The sequence below is a fragment of the Ochotona curzoniae genome, unplaced genomic scaffold, assembly GCF_017591425.1.
Source record: "Ochotona curzoniae isolate NIBS_2020 unplaced genomic scaffold, NIBS_Ocur_1.0 contig_4148, whole genome shotgun sequence".
Taxonomy (NCBI): Eukaryota; Metazoa; Chordata; class Mammalia; order Lagomorpha; family Ochotonidae; genus Ochotona; species Ochotona curzoniae.
The window spans coordinates 7,071,273-7,094,125 of NW_024466146.1; the positions used below are offsets into that span (position 1 = coordinate 7,071,273).

The window sequence follows — 22,853 nt, forward strand, 5'->3', positions numbered from 1 at the left end:
AGTAGGAGTCTCAAAGGTTACATTGGAGAAGAAAACACTGGAGTGACAAGAACAGTTATTTTAAACCTAGATGTTTGTGTATTGATTCTCCTGGTGAGGACCTTTAAAATCGAAATTTGAAATCTCTTAGGATACAGCAAACTGAAGGTTCTATGCACTTTGATATACCTGTTTACTAGTAAAAACAATATCAGAGGGAGAAGAGTATCTAGACCTGACAGTGATTCTCAGGAAGACATTTAACGTCCAGGGATTTGTTTTCTCCACCTGTTCAGTGGAAATGTAGTTGTCTGTCTGTATCCATGAAGGTCCCCTGCTGTCCCCACACACACAGATTATAAAATGCAAGGATAATCAACTATTACATGTAAAAATGGAGTAGTATTTTCACAGGACTTGGGCATATCATCTTATATGCTTTATTCTAGATTGCTGTAGTATTAAGTAAAGGCTATGTGTTTAGTTGTATTGTTTAGTTAACAGTGCCAAAGGGAAAAAAGTTAGTCTATCTCTAGTACAAATGTAATTTTTCCCTGAATATTTTTGCCCTACAGTTGGTTGAGCGCAACAGTGTAGTACCCATGGATAGATACAGAAGGCCAATAGTAACTGTGTTTCCTTCCTTCCTACATATAATGGGATACTTTAGAGATAAAGTAGGAAATGATTGTAAAATGTCTTAAACATGTGAGAAGAGTTGAATTTAAAACCAAAGCATTAGAACTAGAGATTGTCACTGTAGGATTGAAAGAGACTCTAAATCCCAAAATATGGTCCCTGACTAGCATCCTGATAGACAAAGAAAGAGATAGTGTAAGAATAAACATAGCCACGTGCATAGCATTACTATTAGGTGAAAGTAGGATCAAATTCTCTTTGCGATTCAGTCTCTGAATTAAGGGCAAAATGTAAAGTATTCCCCTCCTAGGTAAGTAGCTTGGGAAGTCAGCACTGAATGTGGATAAAAGAGTGATCGAGTCTACTAAGGAGAAGCTGGATATAGCCAATCAAAGAATGTTTTCAATAGACAATGCTTCTACATCCGCCCACCTTATCCTAAATAGCTAATTTATGCGTTACTCAAGATTGCACTTATTTTAAAGAAGACAATAGGAGGAAATTCCTTGTGCTTTCTTTTAACATAAGTTCTAAATCTATTTTCTTAAGTAGTGTAGGAAAGATTATTTCGATAACTTCATTGGATTGGTCAATTGATTTTGACCAGTTACAACAGGTAGTCGGGAGACATTGTTTGGCCATTAGTAAAGTCTACATAAGTTTTCATATTTGAGGGCAAGTATTGTTGAGCAGACAACTAAATAATAAGATAGAGATTTCTCCTTTCCCATTTCCCACAAAGAGAAGTTTAAACACAAAGTTACCCACACTTCAGCTTAATTGCTTCCCACTCTCTTAGCTTTGTGTTTTGTTTTGCTTTTGAGGCATCTGCCCATCTTTGAGATAGCTCTGCTAGCAAAGCTTAGAGACTAGGATAAGGACACTACCAAAAGCCACAGCAACACTGGAGGCAGCAACACATGGTGAGGCCATTGTAGGTTGGTTGGTCTCTACTTAACTGCACCTGCCATGACTGATCAATCTGGAATGGATTTGGTCACACTCAAACAACAACTGGCTCATCTCAGCAGTTGAAGGACTTGACTCTGTTCTTTTTCTGCTCCCATTTCTCAAAATGGAAGCCACCATTACAGAGATCATAAAGGTCTTTGAAATTGCCAGTTCAGCTGGTAACGAGGAAATAATTTCTATTTAAAGTCCTCCAATAAATTCCATCAAATGCCCTGTAGCTGACTGGGCTATATAGGTCTACCCTAGGATTCGAAAGCACAAATAGCAATGTCTTACCACTATGGTCCCTGGAGAAACCAAACACTGAACTCTTTCTTGTTGGTTTTTTTTTTTTTCTTTTTAAGAAGGGAGTCCTTGGAGTGCAAGTGAACCCAGCATTGAACCAGAGGGAATGAGTAATGCCGGCACAGAAGAAAATTATCACAGGAACATGTCATGGCTTCATGTAAGTAGAAATCTCAGAAAGAGATTTGAAACAGGTTGCCGGTTTGGGAAGTTCCATGGAGGACCATCAGTCCAGTTTAGCCTCCTAGAGAGCCAACTCTTAGATGCCAGCTGTATCTCTTAATACTAATTAAGACTGCTATTCTGCTGGATTATACTTACTTTAAGTTTTTTTTTAAAGATTTATTTTATTTTTACTGGAAAGGCAGATATACAGAGAGTTGAGACAGAGAGGAAGATCTTCCGTCTGATGATTCACTCCCCAGGCGGCTGCAACTGCTGGAGCTGAGCCGATCCGAAGCCAGGAGCTTCTTCCGGGTTTCCCACATGGGTGCAGGGGCCCAAAGCTTTGGGCCGACTGCTTTCCCAGGCCACAGGCAGGGAGCTGGATGGGAAGCAGGGCTGTTGGGACTAGAACCGGTGCCCATATGGGATCCCGGGCGTGCAAGGCGAGGACCTTAACCACTGTGCCATTGCGCCAGGCCCCATACTTACTTTAAGTTTTAAGTAAAACCTAAGGCCTTTAATCCTGACTTGTGGGTCACCTTAAGTTAAAGAAAATCATGTCAGAAAGAGCCAAGTTGACTGTCAGGACATCCTGAGTGGTGCAGGCTAGGTATCACATTTTTGCAGGTCACTGTGAAAAATGACAGCAAGGTCAATCTTGAGTTTATATTAAGTCAAATTATAAATCAAGACCAGGAGATTCTAAGAAAATAAAGATCTCATTTCAAAATACTACCTGGAGGACCAGGAAGGATAGAATCCCAAGAAATTGTGGGAAACAGTGGGAATCAGGCTGGGCATGAAGAAGGACATGATAAAGTTAAACAAGCATGGCATAATTAGAAAATCATTCTTAAAGAGATTATTGGTTATAGACATAATATTATTTTATCATTTAAGATTTATTTGTTTATTTGAACGGTAATGACAGAGTGAGAGGGAGAGAGGAAGAGCTCTTCCAACTACTGATTCAATCCAAAATAGTAACGATGGCCATGGCTGGGACAGGCCAAAGCCAGGACTCTGGAACTCTACCCAGATCTGCAGGAACCCAACACTGGGCTATCTTCCACTGCTTTCCCAAGCATATTAGCTGGAAATTAGATTAGTGATGGAATAGCAGAGTCTGAAACTAACACTCTAACAGGATACTAGTGTTGTAACTGGTGGACTGAACCTGTTGCACTATGGTGTTAGCTCTGCTGTAGTTTGAACCTAATTTCCTGGCTGAGTCAGATAATGGCTATCCTGTTCATAATGTTCCTCAGAGTATATGATGCTATTTCTTCACTGTGCAAATGGTCCACAGAATTTATTGTTTTTGAGGATCTATGAACAGCTGCTTTTTAATCCACAAACTAAAAGGTCATGTGGGCAGCTCAATACATTTTTACAAAGTAAATACACCTGTGTAACCACTGTTAAGAAAATCATTATGAATACCTTAACATTCCTTAGGTGGGAACTTAAAACACTCGATTTGAACACAAAGTGGAAGGATAAGGGCCACGACCAGAACTAGAATCATCTAAAACCCAGATGCAGGAGGATAAAGGCAATTTGTAGTGTGTTGAGATGTGACTCTTCCAGTTCCTGTTGAAGGAACATCAGAGTGTAAGATGTAAAAATGCTTTCACAAGGCGGGCTGGGATTGGAGGCACCCACAGCTGCCAAAGTCAGCCAGGCTCTCTGGGATGGATCTGACCAATTTATGCATCCTCTTCCATCTGGTTGCTTCCACATCATCACAGCTGAGAAAAAATAGGAGATTTTAGGTTTACAATCTCCATTTGAAAATATTTGGTAGCCATAAATGCCACAGTAATTGCTTTAAAAGTTTGAAGATCTGCTGTTTCATTGTTTCTGAGAACTCAGGTATGTTTGGGTTGAACAAAAGGCCAAGGGACAAAGAGTTGTAATTGTTTATTCTGCTGTGGAAATTATTGAATCATTGTGGTTTCAAGGCCCTTCAAGCAAGCTGACATTCTCACTTTTTGTCTTCCATCCTCTGTGAATCCATTTGTTTCCTGATTGCCTGGCTGAGTCTGCGGATTATTTATATTCCAGGTCATGATCTTGCTATGCAATCAGCAAAGCTTCATCTGCACTCACATTGACTACTGCCACCCACACTGCTACCTTCACCACAGCCGCTCTTGCGCCCGCCTGGTCAGGGCTATCAAATTGCTCTATGGAGACAGTGTGGACTCCCTCCGAGAGAGCAGCCATGTCAGTAATGTGGCCCTCCGAGGCAAGAAACAAAAAGAGGTGAGTGAATGATCTCTGAATATAATGATGTCCTAACAATACAGTTCCCCCTAGAAATAAAGTTTCAGATGGCTGCAACTGTGCCAACTGGGCTACAGGTCTGAGTGGTAATGAATAAACTTAGGTGGAGGCGAGAAAGAAAGAAAATTGCCCTTCGTTGATGTCCGTGAGTAAATATGGAATGCTTCTCCACATTGTACCTTGCTCCTATGAATAAATATGAATTCAGAGAGCTGTTAGTGACAAATAACTGCAATTCTCGTCCTAATCCCTGGAATCTCTGAATATGTTGTGCATATGATAGACAGGATTAAGTCAACTTGATGAAGAGTTGGCTGTGGACCATTCAGGTAGATTTGCTGCAGTCATAAGGGTCCTTGCAAGTGAGAGCAGGCACCAGAAGGATCAGGTACAGGAAAGGAGTCTTATGACAGAAACAGAATCAGAGTGAAGCTCAGCCATGAGCCATCGATGTCTGGCAGCTTCTAGAAGCTGGAAAAGATATTACAATGGATTAGCCTCTAAAGCATTCAGGAACACTGCCCTGTCAATTTATGATTTGTGACCTCCAGTATTGTTAGATCATATCTTTGTAGGGTTTTTAAAAAATTCTTTAATTTTTAATTTTTATTTATTCATTTATTTTTGTTATGATTTTTTGTTATTATTATCATTTTAGGATACAGTTCCATAGGCCTTGGATTTTCCCTTACCCCCACCCAAATTCCCTAGCCCCACTGAGTTCCTTTATATTATTACTATAGTATAGTTCTTCATAAACAGTCGTATGTCCATCATTGCAGGCATAGACAATGACAGAGAGTCCAACATCCTATTGTTAAGATATAGTTAACAATTTTCATTGCGAGTCCCTCTTTTTATCTGGAAGTAGAGATGTATACTGCATTGTATCTTCACATCTGGATATGATAATCTCCATTACACACATACTGTACATCCTCTTAAATGAAAAGCCACAATATAAGATCAACAACAGGAAGAAAAATAGAAATTTACAATGCCATAAAGTTCTCAAACTGTTTTGATACTTCAGCAGTCCTGAATTGCTGTCAATCCCACCACTCCAATCTCAATGGAATCTCCTCCAATCCACCTTGGAGTCTCCGTATGCCTAGATATTCACTGCCAATGCTTGGATAGAGTAGTTGGTCAATTTATTCTGTAGGAGGTTTTAAAGTTGTATTTGTTTGAAAGACAGAGCTGGGGTTGAGGATGAGGGACAGTACTGGGCCAGCTACATCACTGGCATCCCGTAAGGTATCAATTCAGCTCTAAGCAGTTTCTCTTATAATCCAGCTCCCTGTTAATGTTTCTGGGAAGGCAGTGAAAGATGGCTCAAATGCTTGAAGCTCTACAGCCATGTGAGAAACCCAGAAAAAGTTCCTGGATTCATTGTGGCTAATGAATGAATCAGTAGATGGAAGACCTCTCTATCTGTTCCTCCTTTTATTTCTCAGTAAATCTGCATTTCAAGCAAGTAAAATAAAAAATTGAAATTAAAATTAAAAGACAGAAATGTAAGACAGAGAGGAGGGTAGAGAGATCATTTGTATGTTGGTTCACTTCCCAAAAGGCAACAATAGTCAGTGCTGGGCTAAATCAAAAACAGGGAACAGAAACTCCATCCACAAGGATCCCAGGGGCCCAAGTACTTAGAACACTTTCTTCTGCCTTACAAGCATTAAGAGAAAGCTGGATCAGAAGTGCAGCAGCTGAAACTTAAAAACTATCTCTACAATAAGGAATGCTGGCTACACATACAGCAGCTCTCCTGCTGTGCCAACACGCCAACTTCAACAGTGTGATCATTTGTTGCAGCCTCAATGGGAAATTTATACAATTAAGAATGAAAAAGTAAGCAATAAATGGCCCAACTATCTATAGACAAATGACAGAGTGATAGACATTAAAAAATGAAAGACCTTACAGAAGCTATTAGGCTTTAGAGGTGTTCAGCTGTACTTCTCTGACAACTCCATTGAGCAGCTAAGCTGACGATGCTGAATGTAACCAGGATTGCAGTGTTGCTGCTGGGAAGGCTTCAAGTCACCACCTGCCCCTGAATAGGCAGGGCAGCCAAGAAACTCCACTGAGTACAGTAGACCACTTTTGCAGGTGCTTTTCCAAAGGTTTTGCAAGGAGATATTTACACAACACCTACCCATTTCAACCAGCGCTCATTAAGTACCTGGTTTGGGCACAGTATTTGGGCCAGGTCTTTAATAGCTAGCTACTTCGGAGCAGATAATCATTCTACTAAAGAGGTTGTAAGCCAAATTTGGGTTGAGGATGGCAATATTATACACACCACACAGTGAAGGGGCACTTGTTAGTATAGTAACAGCAAACATATACAGTACATTGTAGTGTTTCAGCATTCACAAAGATTTTTGTTATTTTTTTTCTTGAGTTTCATTGACTTTACTTGAAAGAGTGACAGAGATAGAAGAGGGGAGAGAGACAGACGGACAGATAGATCTTCCATCTGCTAGCCATCCCCAAATGGCCACAATGACCATAGCTGAATCAATCTAAAGCTGGGAGCCAGGAGTTTCTTTTGAATCTTCCATATGGACACAGGGGCCCAAGGAACGGGGCTATCCTCCACTGTGTTTCATGGCATTAGCAGAGAGCTGGATCCGATGTGGAGTAGCCCATGTGGGATGCCAGTGCCAAGATGAAAGAGTAGCCTGCTATACCATTGCACCCCCAACAGATTTTATTAAGAAAACAATGTATGTTCATCCAAAGTAATTTGTGTGATACAAGACACCCTAGAGAAAAAATTGCATCCCCTACATGATCTTTGAGTGTTTTTTCCTAAAGATATGTGTGAGAATAAAAAGAAGGCACTATGACAAACTTTTTTTGCTTCTCACAAACCACATACCAGATATATTATTTCCTGTTTATAAGTGAAAAAAAATGAGGCTCAGAACAAATGAGATTGCTCACAGGTCATATCCCTATTGAGCTACATTCTAGCTTAAAAAGATGCAATAGCAAAGTCAGGGATTTTTAAAACTATATTGTATCTTATATCATTCAACCTTTCAAATTCTGAAAAGTGGAGATTAGATCAATGTGCCTTATAAATAAACTGTGAATTACTAAATGATGACATAAAAACATAAAAATACATATGTGTGTACATGTTTATATGTTATTTATGTACACATTTCAAGCATAGATGACACTACATTCAAAGAAATCATTTTCTATTTACATAACTTTTCATACAAAAACCATTTAGCTTTAGGAGAAAACCATAATGCTGGAAGTTGCAAACATATGCGAGCCTCGATTATGTTCATTTTCCATCCACACACATTGCAGAATTACTTCTTTTTGTGTCTTTGCTCAACTGTGCTTTTGTCTCTCATCTGTGGATAACCAGCCTCAAGCATTCTTCATGTTTCACTGAAATGCAATCTCCTTGAACCTTCTCTGATCTGTTGAGTGTTAGGACTAGCACATGCTGCAGGCAAATGATAAACATTTTCTTCCTTTCTTGCCTTCCTTCTTTTTCCCTTTCCTTCCTTCCTTCCTTCCTCCCTCCATTCCTTCATCATCTAAGTTTTCAAGGCATTTTACTTCTATTTTTTTCTCATTCTGTATTCAGGAATTTATCTATCTATCCATTCATCTTTTCAAAAAAACTTTTTAACTAACCTAGGACTACTTGACGTCTTTATTTGTGAAGCACATAATATTAGATGAACGAGAAACAGACCCGTCCTCGTAGGACACACGTAGTCTAGTCTGAAAGGCAGACCTTAGTCAAGTTAACTTCCCAGGTAGATGTTGAATTGCTGCAGGAATCGGTGAAACAAAGAAAAGGCATATTGTGCTTAGAGAACTTAGGAACACGGTTTTAAGCTTATTAGGGTAAGCTCCTTCAGCCCTTAAATGAAGTACAACTAAGTAATAATTAGACACTTCCTGGCATCATAGTTGAAGCACAGAGGACAGTAGTACACTGATGTTCCATAAGCTGATATAGATAATCCCATAGAAGACTATGGGATAGCCTTTGTTTTGTGCTAGGAGCTTGGCTGAACATCTTTTAGTCATTACAAATTTATGAAAATGAAGAAGTCCCATGCAGTTTAAATCTTGAAAGATGTCCTAATAGAGTTCTCACTCACAGCAGAAGGGTAAGTATACCATGAGTGTTCCCCACCTTGGATTCAGATGGGACACTGCTGTGAAACAGCCAAGAAGGCTTGTCTGCTTTTCTGCTGTCTGTCATATTTCTGAAAGGGAAAAGGAAAGTTTGGCAAGAATGAATGTCTTCAAGACTTAACATACTGATGTCACTCATGCAGGTGGAAAATTAGCAAGATGGAGTGTGTCCTCTATAACATTTGATTTCTGAAATGCTAGCCTTTCTACTCAAGCTCTTCATTTATTCTCATGATGAATTCCATTTGCCTGTTCTGAATCTGTCACATAAATGAGCAATGCCAGCATCTCCAGTGCCGAAGGAAAAATTATATAGGCAAGAAAGCAAGAGTAAAAGCAGATTTTTTATTATAATTGAATCTCATGAGCAATTGGTATTTTATTTCTGCTTCCTTTTCAACTGGCTTTTATGATAGAATACAGTTGTGGCAGCTAGTACATTTTGTAACCCTAGTAAGTCTGACCAATCTGCTAATCTACATTTCAATGCTCAGGAACTTGCTGTACATTCTGTTAGTCTATTGTAGCTCTTTCTGAATCCTGAGGACATTTGGAAATATGTAAGCCATCATTCTACCTGTATGTAACACTTTCTCCAAATAATTCTGAATTTTTTCCTTCATGGCTATACCTTGTTAGATTATATGTTTTAAACAAAGCAAATGCTCAATTAGTGCTTTTGCTGGAAAATGGGAGCCAAAAAAAAAAATTTTCTTTCTGCAAATAAAGGAATGAAAAACAAATGTTGCTATATTCTCCAAAAGCAAAAGGTATGGTGTGAGTAAATTTTATGAAATTAATGCAGATAGCAAGAGGTCAGCTGGTTTCCTGAAAAGCCCATGTATTTACAAAAACTACCTATGGAAAACGTTACTGTGAATTTAACAGTAGGCTCCAGCTCCTGATCTCATGAATCCGGTGAAGACTCCCATCAGCAACAGACTTAGTTCAGCTGTCAACGATATGTGACCACAAAAGGCCTCAACTGCCTTTTAGGAACTTTTGTACTTCTATTACCACCATGTTTTTTCGAAAAATGGGAGGAAAACCCTTTTTACAAAAGCCCAGAAGACTGACTTGAAGTTGAACCAAGTTTAAACACTTTTTAATTTCCAAATTGAATCATCCTGTCAACTTTTCATTGGTTTGGTTGTTTTATATTAATCTCCTAATAGCATATACTTTTCAGAAGGGCACACATAGTGGATGTTTTGATCCTTAACATATGTGCAGAAACTAACTCAGTTCCTAGTTTGTGGTTAATATCAAATATTCTTGAATTGGTTAGTTAAAATGATCAAATATTAGCAAATAATTTAATTAAATAATTAAATTGAATAACTTTTCTGTCTTGAACAAATTCTCATTCCTCCTGTGATCAGTGATCTTTTGTTGCACATTTAAACTTGGCTCAAGGAACTCCAGGATTTTTTCCGAGTGTAGCAATATCACGTGAAACCCCACACGGCAAGGCAGCTACAACCAAGCCCTAAGGGGACAAGAGCAAAGCTGGGGGTCACTTGTCTTCCTCTTTGTGCAGCATCCCCATCTGCTCACTCATCTCTGAATCTTACACGGGTAATTTGATGTCAATATTTCAGAGTCCTAAGCAACCATCACTAAGTGATTCAGGCTCCACATCCCTGAAAGCCACAGGAGAGAGCCGATTTCTTCCACTTTTTAGCCAATCATGCCAAATGATAGATTCTTAACCAAAGATTGGCTTTGCATTGAACATGTAGTTGATAATGAACAGGGTGGGCGAGAAGTCAGAGTGAACTGATGGAGCTCTATGAGACATATACCCTCCAATAAAGAGAAAGGCAGTGGGGCCCAGCACAGTAGCCTAGTGGCTAGAGTCCTCACCTTGCATGTGCTAGGATCTCATGTGGACTCCAGTTCTAATCCTGGCAGCCCTGCTTCCCATCCAGCTCCTTGCTTATGGCCTGGGAAAGCATTCGCGGATGCCCCAAAATCTTGAGACCCTGCACCCACGTGGGAGATCTGGAAGAGGGCTCCTGGCTCCTGGTTGCGGATTGGCTCAGCTCCAGCCATTGTAGCCACTTGGGGAGTGAATGATTGGATGGAAGACCTTCCTCTTTGTCTCTCTTCCTCTCTGTACATCTGACTTTCTGATAAAAATAAATAAATACATCTTTTAAAACAAAGAATAAAGCAGCAGTCCCGGTTCTGTGCCAGCCCACAGTATGCACTGAGTCTCTCTCTAGTACCTGAGTGCTCTGGAGAACCCTGAGTAGCTGCCTCGCACTGACTACTGCTCCCTCTGATAGAACAACTTCAACAATGAATGATGTCTTCCATTAGTGATAATCTTGTCCTTTGATTTCATATCTCTAGTTCTGAATTTCTCTACAAATTCTTTCTGGCTTTGCAATTTCAACCAATATGCACATCTTGCAGCCCAGTAGTATCTTTAACTTGTGGAAGGGTCACTATTAGATGCCTTTGCAATCATCCAAGCCCTAGGTCTCTTCTAGCCAAGTTTTACAACAAGCTGCAAAAGCAGAATACATCCAATCAGAGTTTCGTTAGTCAGGCAGGGGTCATCTCAGTAGGTGGAATTTAAAAATTTGAGTGATAGATCTAAGCAAACCATGACACATGGACCGATCTCTGATATCTAACTTCCAAATCTGATCAAGTTAATTCAAAAGCGACCAGTCTGTCACCTGATATGAAAGCTCTTTTAGCTCTCTTTCCTTTCTGCTAAAACCACCACCCCAATTATCATGAGATCAGCAAAAAGTGAAATACTTTATAATGAAACACACCAGACTATTGAGTATTTGACATATAAGGACCTTAAATTACACCTCCTATTCCAGTAGGCAGAGTTAAATACGACCCTAGGTTTCCTAGAGTGACATAAATGTCCAGCTTTTTTGCTTGTGCTTATGTGTGTGTGTGTTTTACTGAGTATATTCTTACTAAAACTGTAATTTAATCAGAGAGTATTTTCAAAGCTATTTCTTGAAAAGGGTAAAATATCCAACCAAAGGAGATAAGGGGGAAGTATTTGCAAATTTTTTAAATGGCAGCTTAAAAGGACTTTGTTCACCGGTAAAAGTCTTCATTATAAAATCATGATGTAATAAATTGTTTACAAATGTGGGCCAGTGTTGCATTATCAGAGTTGTGCAAAGATGCACGATAGGAAAAGTCTAGAAGGAACCAAGCAATGGTTATCATTGCGTTGAGATTATAAGGATTCTTATTTTCTTCACGGTAGTTTTTCAGATTTCTGCAATGTACATATATTATTTCCTAAATAAAATAAAAGTAGAAAAATACCAATCTTGAAATGTCTTGATTCTTATTGAAAGAAATTCATATATATTATATATTTGTATGGATTATTAGTGTTACATATGACTTTGTAACAGTTTTCAGATTATATAATATAGGCATGCTACTGTAAGGTATGTGTTTCTCTGGGAATGCAACGTGATCTTTCTCTCCCAAAATCGTATGTGTTCACACAAAAAGCACTTGCATATTTTTTTTTCCTTTATAAAACACAGCAAGACTTCAGATTCACTTGTTTCGCGGTAGATTCCTTTTAAAAGTTGGTTCCATACCAATCACATAACAAATGTATTTTCTTGGGGTTTTTGTTAGAGTTTAAAAAAATGTTTACCTTGTATGTTCTTTTACATTTGCCCTTTTTTTTTAACAAAAAATCTCCATTTATAACACTTTGAGCTCTGTCCAGAAATTGTTAAGGAGTTCAGTGTTTTCTTTTACCATAGTTGGAGAAAGCATTCCTCTGACACAGCACTGGAAAAACAAATGGGTGTTAGAATTCTGAGTGAGAAGAAAGACTCCCTCTTTTTACAGACTAAACTACAAAGATGAGAGAAATCACAACTCTGGATAAACAAACCAGAGTCTGTTACCTGAGGATTCCTCCTTCTCCTCTGCTCCATTCCTCCTTCTCCTCTGCTCCATTCCTCCTTCTCCTCTGCTCCATTCCTCCTTCTCCTCTGCTCCATTCCTTGACATTTAAGGCTCATCTGTGATTGTGCAAACGACTCTATTGTGAACCCTACATGAAGGGACAACTTGAAAAAGAACTGCTGCATCATGTAGACAACTATTTTGGTTTTAAAGAAATAACTTTTACAAGTCAGATGTGAATGGTGCGTGCTATGAACTTGAACTACCTTGAAGAGGAACTTGGAGCTTTTCAGTTCCTAACTCTTCTCTATGAAATGTTTTTTTCTTGCATGACCAAATGGAAGAAAAGCAAAGAAACTAATGCATGCCGTATATTCTATCTGACTTCAAATTTTTAAAGATTTGTGTTTCTAACCTCATTATTTAATATAAATAGCCCTAGAACAAAGTCAGGAGATTCTTTTTCTTATTTCGCTAATAATGAGCTTGGAAAATTGATTAGACCACATATCTGGGTCCCAGTGTTATCAAAGATAAAAATTTATTACTAAGTATCTGTAAACCTGCTTTTTTGTTTCAACAGCTTTTATAAATCCTAGAAAATATGTGCCCACAAAAAAATAAAAACTTCAAGTGATCTCCTTCACTTAAGAAGGTGGTTGTTTGGAAAACCTAGGGAAGATGTGGAAAAGCCCGCATGCTTCATCAGGTGCCTCTTTCTTTTCAGTGCTCAGATAAGTCATGCCTGAGGACACCGTCTCTGAAGAAGAGAGTTTCAGATGCCAATCTGGATGGCAAAAAGGATTCTGGAATGTTGAAGTACATCAGACTCCAGGTAGGGACACCCTAGAGCTGAAGCACTCACAGGGCTTTACCAGGGAATGCGCTGTTTACCGTCTATGTGCTTGTGCTAGAGTCTGCAGTGTTATTACACACAATATTGCCATATAGACCCTGTTAATCTATCAAGGGGACTACCAAGTGTCAAAGGGGAAAAGTCCCTGCTGCTGGACAAGCAGTTTCCATGGAAACGGTTTGGGGAGTTGGGCTGAGGCTGCACACTCCCTACTCAACTGCAGCTAATTTCCCACAGTTGTGTCATGGTGATGCTCGTGGGTTATGGAATACAACCATCTAGGCTTATATCCTGTGTCTGCTGTGTTGACTGCTGGACATTGAGCATGTTACCTAATGTCTTCTGATCTCAGTCACCTCATCTACAAAATGGTGAATTGTAACACTAGCTTATCTCAATAGTTTACTGTGTGGGTCAAATAAAAAATAGTACATTTACTATTAACCCTTTGTGTGACACACTGTTTTATTGCTGTTACAACCTCAACTCTGTATTATAATTTCCTTTCCCCAGGAAAACTTCCTTCATATTTTCAGAAATATTTTTGAAATTATTAGCTTTCCAGAACCTGTATTTATAACCTAAACGATCCAAAATAATGGGTAAAATGGGATTTTGTGAGCCACTTTGATGCAATAGTCACAATGCATAACATTTTCAAAATCAACCAAATTAAAATTGGCTTGGAAAAGTAATGTTCTAAATAGACCCTTCTCATTTAGAGACTGATTTTCATCTCCAGGGAAACATACAAATCAGAAGGAAATTAGGACCCATCAGGACTTTTAACACAAAGATCCACTTGCTGACATCTTTCCTTTCCAGTAAATTGTACTTATTCGACAGTTGTTTTCATGAGTAATTGCAATGCAGGTCTATGGTGATAGCATTAAAAAGTTAGAAATTTTTTCTAATTATGCTTCAAGTCATAAGTCGTATAGCTCATGATATACCACATCAACCAAATATGTTCCCATTTTAGGAAATAATGGAAAGTCATTTAAGGAAAGCAGGGAGAAGGGAAATGTCGCTAACATTTCAAGAATAGTGTGATCATACATGAAAAAACTTTTAAAGTGTGGTTTCCATCTCCTTCCAGGTGATGAGTCTATCGCCTGCTCCACTGTCACTGTTAATCAAGGCAGCACCCATTCTGACAGAGGAAATGTATGGAGACATCCAGCCAGCTGCCTGGGAGCTCCTGCTCAGCATGGATGAGCACATGGCAGGAGCAGCAGGTACCGAATGAGCCCCTGAGGCCATGCTGCTGCTTCCCCTGGCAGCACTGAGACAGCCAAGCATTAGAATGAGAGAGCTGCTAGAGCAAGTTGATGGTATTGTGTAGAATGCTAGACAGAGCTTTGAACCACATGACAGCAGACCAGATGCCCTCCCCCCCCCGCTCCAATTTCACTATGGACTTTGCATGAGAGCAGCATGTCTCTCTCAGGGTGTCACCATGTTACCAAGCAGAACATTTTCCCCATAACCTGTATTTTCACTATATTTCACAAAAGATAAAAAACTCCTTTTGTGTTACTCCCTAGGTTTATCATGAATCACTATAATTTCCTGTATTAAATTTAGTATATTGCTCTGTGTCCAAACTGTAATAGCAAAATTGAAGTGACTTGGCCATATAACTAGTCAGTGATTGACATGCAATGTGTGTTGTTCCTTTTTTCCCACTTCTCATGCAGAGCCCTTCGTTTTTCAATGACTGTTTTCATTGATAAATCCGTTAAGGTAAAAATTCAAATAGTGCGAAATTGTGTGAAGTTATAAACACCATCCTCTTGCCCAGGACTCTCCTCATGCCCTTCCCCAAAGGCAGTAATTTCTAACTTTCTCGCAAATCCTTCTAGAATTCTCTCTATCCCCCATGTAATATAATTATATATATATATATATATATATATATATACATACATACATAATTACTTTTTATACCATACTGCAATAAATACCTTACTAAAATGTCTTTGTTTGCATTAAAAGTCCTGCTTTTTTTTCTCTGTCAAGAATAATATGCACCTCAAATACAATATATCCCTGATAAATTCCAAGGAATATACAAATAGGTAGTTTATACTGTGAGAACTGCTAGCAGATAACCAAACTACAGAGTAATTGTATGTACACAACCACGTGGGTCTGGAAATAAAGTAGGTTTATTCGAGACTGATTGGATGACTTGGGTGACTTTTGTACCGACATCACCAATCCCTATTAGAAAGCTAAGTGGTTCTCCGATAGTAACAAAGCTTAATTAACAAATCGGAGAGTATTGAATTTGCATTACAAACTATGGGGAACTACTCTGGGGTTTAGAGGAGCATGTTGTGGCTGGGTTAAGCTGCAGCTGCAATGCTGACATCCCATAGGGTATGGGTTTAAGATCCAGCTGCTTCATGCCAATCCTCTCCTTGCTAATGAACCTGAGAAACCAGCAAATTTCATCCAAGTGCTTGGGACCCATGTGAAAAACCCAAAGAAAGCTCCTGGCTCCTGGCTCCCCGTTTACCCAGCCCCAGCTAGCTGTTCCAGCCATTTGGAGGAGTAAAGCAAATGATGGAAGATCTCTTTATCTTCATCTTTTCCTCTTTCTCTGCAACTGACTTAAATATAAATATTTTTAAAAGAAGAAAAATAATAGCACTCATGGATTCTGAGCAAAAGAGTAGTGATGCACCAGGGTGTGAAGTAGTTCTAGTTTCCTGTGGTAAAAGTTAAGTGGACCAGTATGGTTTCAGAAGTAATGATTTTACGTGAAGGGCAGTTGGTGAGATGAAAATAAAGCTAATGAGAAAAAACAAAGCTTAGGGAACAAGATGACATTTGTGATGACTGAAGCAGGAGGACTGAGTAAATTCTCTGGGAGATAATTAGAAAAGAAGAAAAAGGAGAAGCACTAAGCCATTGCCCTTCCTTACCCTGCCCTTCAGAGAGCTGGGCCAAGAAGCTCAGCCAGGGAGAGATACAGAAAGTGATCAGGAAAGCAAAGGAACTCTAACAGTCCCAGCATGGGAGCAGAAGAGCAAAAGAGAAAAGTTCATGGGTCTTGTTAAAAGTGTCTGAAAAGCTGAAAGGAAAACCATTGTCACACCTGCTGACTAGTGAGCACACAAGATGAATATTTCGGCACAGACATTACAGCGAGGCCCAGTGATGAGGGCAGCAGTGAGCAGGGTCCTTAAAATCAAGATGGAGTGGAGTATATGTTCAAGAAGAGCTTTAAAGACAGAGAAAGAGTGGTGATTTCAGTAAGATGCTAAACTAAAGAAAAAGAGTATTAGAAGCTCATTATTGCAACACCTAGCGTATGTTGTAGAACTATGTCAGGCACATTAAATAAGACATGTTATAGATGAGAAAACTCCAGTCAGAGAGCTAGAAGGACTTATCCAAGTTCACACAGCTCATAGTTAGAGAGGCAGGAAATGAAATCCAGATTGAACTGCCTGGATCGATGTTCTCCTCATCACACCACATTATCTAGAAAAACTAAAATAGATGTTAGAAGTGTGCAATGCATGTTACTTCATAAGGCATCTACTTACCTGTTACTGTATTTTATTCTAATACAAATTTGGAATCATGTTTTGATATCATTGCTTTTGTCATTGCTGTTAGTTTATCAATGAGGAAAAAAAATGGAAGCTAAAGGAAGTTTAGAGGTTTCAACCTGAGTTGAATATCACCTAACCAAGAAGTATCAGAGCTGAGTTTCAACATGAGTGTTTGGAGATTCAGTAATGATAGATTGCATCTTTAAGGTTATCATGACTGCTCTATCCGGACTATGGAGCAAATGTATCTGTCTTGTTTTCATTAACTTTATAACTTATCATGACACCTGACTTTTCTCTTATTGTTATTTGACTTTTCTCAACATTTCTTTGTCAAATCCTGTTATAATTCATAAAATATTCTAGGTTTATCAATCTCTTTTGATTAAACAGGTTTATCAAAAAGCCATTAGTATAGTTTTTCTGTCTGCTAGTTCACTCCACAAATGCCCACCACAGCCAGGACTGAACCAGACCCACGTGGGTCTGAGGGATGAAATACTTGAGCACTGACCTGCTGCCTTAGCAGAAAACTAGAGCAAGCAGGGCTATAATTCAAACCCAGACCCCCTGATATGGCATGTGAACATGCCAAGTAATGTCTTAGTATGGGTCATGGTACTTTTCTCAGCTTTTCTCTAACCTTTCCCTGAAAAGCATATTTCAGTATGTAGTTTTCTGTCTTCGGATAAATTTGTTTCCTCAATGTGAGCCAGAGAAAGCTTTGCTTTGAATGAGCGATCCTTCTGAAATGCCATGCTGCCGCTACCATCGCCCCAGCCAGTCTGAAGACTGTGGGTCTCAAAAGAAGTGATGTTTGGGTTCCAGTGGCTGGAGCAGGGTTTTTTCCTGATAGCCTCCTCTGGCTCAGGAAGAATGTTCAGAATTGTACTTCTCCTCAACACCAAGACACAAGCAAAATGTAGAATGTGTGGCTGATGAGCTTTGGTCTGCCTCCAGCTGCCATGTTTCTGCTGTGCGCGGTGAAGGTGCCGGAGGCTGTATCCGACATGCTGATGTCAGAGTTCCACCACCCAGAGACAGTGCAGAGGCTCAACGCTGTCCTCAAGTTCCACACGCTCTGGAGGTTTCGCTACCAGGTCTGGCCTCGCATGGAGGAGGGCGCACAGCAGATTTTCAAGGTAAGAGATTCTTGCTACAGGAGAATCAGATTAACAAACCCAACAAACAATTAATTTAAATTCTGTAACTTCTGAGTTACAGTGTATATCCAGAAAGATGCCTTCTTTTTCTTTTAACCTTTCTCTTTCTGATTAAATAAGTAATTCTAACTCATAAGCTAGCTTTTTAAAATTAAAATTATGAAAGTTTAGAGTAAGAAAATCAAGTCTATAAACCTTAAAAAAATCACGATGATTTCTATCCCCAGGATACAGCACATAAAAAATATGGAGTATAGTCTTTCAGACATCCTGCTATGTATACATATGGGTGGTCTGGGGAGCATGGAGTGTTTAGCATAAGCAGAGATGATTTGATTAAAAACCCATTTTACTTATGAGTAAACTGAAGCCCAGGGAAGTTTATCCTGTGCCCTGGAGCCACTTAGATCCCTCCTATTCCCTGAGGCAAAACGGGTCAAAAGAACCCTGGAGGCTCCTTCTGCTTCTATTCCATCCTGATTCGCTGTTCTGTTATCAACTTACAGATCCCACCTCCCAGCATAAACTTCACTCTACCTTCACCTGTGCTTGGAATGCCGTCTGTCCCTATGTTTGACCCTCCCTGGGTCCCTCAGTGCAGCGGGAGTGTCCAGGACCCCATTAATGAAGACCAGTCTGTGAGTAACAGGCGCTTTCTTTCCCTTTTCTTTCGACCGTGAAAGAGAACAACTAACATGTGAAGCAGTTTGTCCATTCCTGTCGTAAGAATGCATTAACAACACAGAAAACCCATTACAAGTGGTCTTTACTCTTGTAAACAGGAGAACTAACATCTGGTGGTCAGAATTTCCAGACTCTAAGTCACTAATTTTACTTCGTAATAAAAACACTATCCACTTTATGAAGCTATTAAAAACATTAGGCATTGATTTACTGACCAAGAAGAACATCCTTATCAAATATTCTGTTAATCTATAAAATATAAACTACCCAACAGTTAAACAGTAACTCAGCAAGAGTTAAGGAAGCTGGTAGTCTGCACTTCCTTGCCTGAGCTTCAGTTTCATTCATTTTGTTGATCATCAGCATCATCAATGCAAGCATCATTTTGAGAACTTCTAATTTTGTAAACATGTATTTATTTTCAGTGCAGAGAAAGAGAAAGCTCTCATCTTCTTGGTCACCACCCCAGATGCCCACAACGGTCATAGTATGCCAGGCCAGAAATAAGACCCCAGAATTTCTCCTGCATCTCCCACATGGGTGCCAGGAAGCCAAGCGCTTGGCCCACATTGTGTGTTCTCATGGCTGCATTAGCAGGAAGCTGAAGCAAAAGCAGGACTAGATCCCAGACTAGCCGATAAGTATATGGGCAGCTAAAGTACAGTATTAACCCTCCACACCACAGTGCTGCCCTTAGACCTCGGTCTTGGGGTCTATACACAATGTATACACACACACAAAAAAATAAGTACACATGCCATTTGAAAACAGATGTTCAAGGTATGCCTTCTTTCACTTGTTAAGCACCAATTTTCAAATTTCAAAAGGTAGACAATTTAGAAAATAAAATCTAACAAAATTACCTTCTTGCACAAATCTGCCATTATTTGCCTGTATAAATGCCTGTGAAATTTGTAGAACTGGTGTATAAATATTAAAATGTTGATAAAAATGCTATACTATTTTACTTACATAGTAGTAAAGTGTTTTGTCCATTCAAAATAAGCAGTATGTTATTTAAAATCAACATTTTGATTGGAAAGACATCATTTACATTTCTTTGAAGAATGTTAGTTGAAGTTAGGTTGAACATTATTGAGTAAAGCACAGACTTTGGAGGGATTTGTTGTCTTTGGGGAAGTGTTCGAACTCTCTTTATCCATCTCAATATAGCTGTTCTACTTTAATTCTTCCACAAACTGAAGCTTCCATGTGAAGTTCTCCCTTTTAGTCCAACTTGTGCACCATCAAAACAAGGTTCTCTTTTTTTCACCCTACGTGTGATGGGTTCATTTGAACCAACCCAGTCGGCCTCCAAGTTCATGATAGATTTGAACTGATCCTGATTCTATGCCTAGTACTCAGTTTTTCATTCCGTATCTTTACTTTACACCTTACAACCAGTAGAGTCACCCAGCTCCAAAAAATTAGTTTGAGTGTGTCCTATCAAATACCTTTAATGCTGATAATACCATTTGTCATTCTAAGAAACGTAAGTCTAATGTTGATACCGTGAATTAAAGGTGCTGTATAACAAGACAGTCTTTTAAAACCACCAAGACCACCCATCTGTCTCTAGACTCTAGGTTATAGGTAAACAAAGAAATCTAGAACTGCTATTGTCCACAGATGTTACTTCAAATCCACAAAGGATTCCAGGAATGTGAACTCTTTAACTGAATCCCCAAAGCTCTTGACTTTGTACCACCCTAGCTACTGTAATGAAGGAGAACATAAATAGCCCAGCCATTCTGCAAAGTGAATCTTCCAACCATTCATATTCCATATTATACCAACTGCAGAATGTATTGCTCTTAAAATTTTTTTCATTATACCTTTGCTTTTAGTAAATAGAGTCAAAGTGCACATTCAACTTCAACAATATTATCAGCTCTTAGTTTCTATTCAGTACCTTGTTTCCATAAATATTGTTAAATGTTTACAGTGTGCCAATACATTTACCTACAAATATTACATGTATGTGGTAAATGCATAAACTATAAAAATGAAATCAATTGGGGCAAGTGCCATGGAAAAGTTAGGCTAACACTCCACCTGCAGCATCAACATGACTGGGAAAGCAACAGAAGATGGCCCAGGTCTCTGGGACCTTGCACCCACATGGAACACCTGGAACAGGCTCCCGGCTCCTGGCTTTGGATTGATTCAGCTCTGATCATTTCGACTCTTTCGAGAGTTAACCACCAGATGGAAGATCTTTCTCTTCATTTTTCCATCTCTCTGTAAATCTTCCTTGCAGATAAAAATAAATAAGTATTTTCAAAATGAAATAAATTAGGTACTGACTTATATGAAATATATCTCCTTCATCCTCCTAACCACATTTCTGACTTTATTTTCTTAACTTGATGAAATAAACATGCCATATTAAAAGGTAGCTCAAAAAATTTTAGAGTATTAAATGTTTTATTTGTTCTTAGTGTTTAAAGGGTGAATTGTTGATGCTACCTACTAAAGATAAAAATAAGATTCTTTCCAGAAATAATTTTTGAAGAATTATTCTGAGTGAAAAAAAAAACTTAGTTATATACAGCCTGTAAACTTGGTTGAAATGCAAACAAATGCAACTTCATGAAACTGGATTGCTGATACACTATCTCTTGGGGACGAACTAACATTTTTGTGCAACTCATTGGAACAATTTATGCCTGAACCCCTTCAAGGAGAGTTGGTAGTAATGTTAAATTTCTGTCTCTGCAGAAATCCTTTTCAGCCCGGGCTGTGTCCCGCTCCCATCAGAGGGCAGAACATATCCTGAAGAACCTCCAGCAGGAAGAAGAGAAGAAACGTCTCGGCCGAGAAGCCAGTCTCATCACCGCCATCCCCATCACCCAGGAGGCTTGCTATGAACCAACATGTACACCCAACTCAGAGCCGGAAGAAGAAGGTGATGAGATGCTATGTCCCTTCCAGCTTTCTTTGTGACACTATGCAGAGAAACAGACAAGTTTTTATTTTCTAAGATTGAGAAAGGGCATGTATCCAGAGAAGGGCATTCACCATACTGAATGAGCCACTCTGATAATGGGACCAACTCTTGGTTGTGATTCAGTCAACAAGTGAATCTAGAGTGTGTGTTAAAGTAAATGCAGTCATTTGTTCATCAGAAAAATGGGATCAGTCTGCATGAGAGCAGTTTGTAAGTTAGTATTAGGAAATGGATGTGGACCATTCTAAAGGTCACGATGCTCCCATCTCCTTTTTGTGGAAACTTTTTTGAGAAAGTTTCTTTCTATAGAGTCCATTTTCCCCTTCATCTTTTTCCTTTGTGAAATACACTCCAAATTACTTAAGTCTTATGGTCTGAGGGTGGTGCACACTTCTGATGTGAGCACAACTGTAGTCATGATGATGCCAGCTCTTTCAGTTCACATTCCCCATTTTGTTTGCCAGTAGAAGAAGTCACTAATCTGGCATCCCGTCGACTGTCGGTGAGTCCCTCCTGCACATCGAGCACGTCGCACAGGAACTACTCCTTCCGCCGAGGGTCTGTGTGGTCGGTGCGCTCCGCTGTCAGTGCCGAAGGTAGGTGCTCTTGCAAATGGATTCTTACTTCTCATGACTCAACATGTTTTGAAGCATTTTGCAGTTAATACTGTAATCTCACTTCATTATCCCTTCTTCATTAAATGACTTGTTTCATGACTTGAATTTCCAAAAATAAATTGGGTTGAATGGTATCCTAAAAATGTGTTGTAAGTTTAACTCAGTAATTGTCACTTTTAAGATTTTAATTATGTAATAGAAAGCTATTCTGCTGAGAATTTAGAAGATATTATTCTAGGCAATTAATGATTTCCCACTCTGGCAAAGCTTTAAAAACATGTCCAGCTCACACCCAGACCAGTGCACATTCTCTGAGGGTAGGACTCATGAATCAGTATTTTTAAAACCTTGTGATTCCAGTATATGTCCAAATGATGTGTTTTGAGTTGTGCCTCAGTATTATATAAACTCTTACTACTCTATACAGTCATCAAAAAAGTACAGAAGTATTTTTTTTAAAAGATTTACTTATTTTTATTGGAAAGGCAGATTTATAGATAGAAGGAGAGAAAGGAAGATCTTCATCTGACCGTTCATTCCCCAAGTGGCTGCAAAGCCCAGACTGAGCCAATCCATAGCCAG

General features: G+C 39.1%; 1 protein-coding gene across 5 annotated transcripts in view; it reads left to right on the forward strand.

Moving 5' to 3' along the window:
• Nucleotides 1–22,853, forward strand: part of UNC80 (unc-80 homolog, NALCN channel complex subunit) — a 176,473-nt gene that overhangs the window by 88,052 nt on the left and 65,568 nt on the right. For 4 of the 5 annotated variants that reach the window (XM_040984422.1, XM_040984425.1, XM_040984423.1 and 1 more), the window contains 8 exons: nt 1,935–2,035; nt 4,108–4,308; nt 13,160–13,267; nt 14,388–14,526; nt 17,818–17,999; nt 18,527–18,658; nt 21,426–21,612; nt 22,119–22,250. In XM_040984422.1, the coding sequence (XP_040840356.1) occupies nt 1,935–2,035; nt 4,108–4,308; nt 13,160–13,267; nt 14,388–14,526; nt 17,818–17,999; nt 18,527–18,658; nt 21,426–21,612; nt 22,119–22,250 (1,182 nt within the window). The remainder of the gene's footprint in view (nt 1–1,934; nt 2,036–4,107; nt 4,309–13,159; nt 13,268–14,387; nt 14,527–17,817; nt 18,000–18,526; nt 18,659–21,425; nt 21,613–22,118; nt 22,251–22,853) is intronic. The other variant, XM_040984424.1, reaches the window with a different exon arrangement.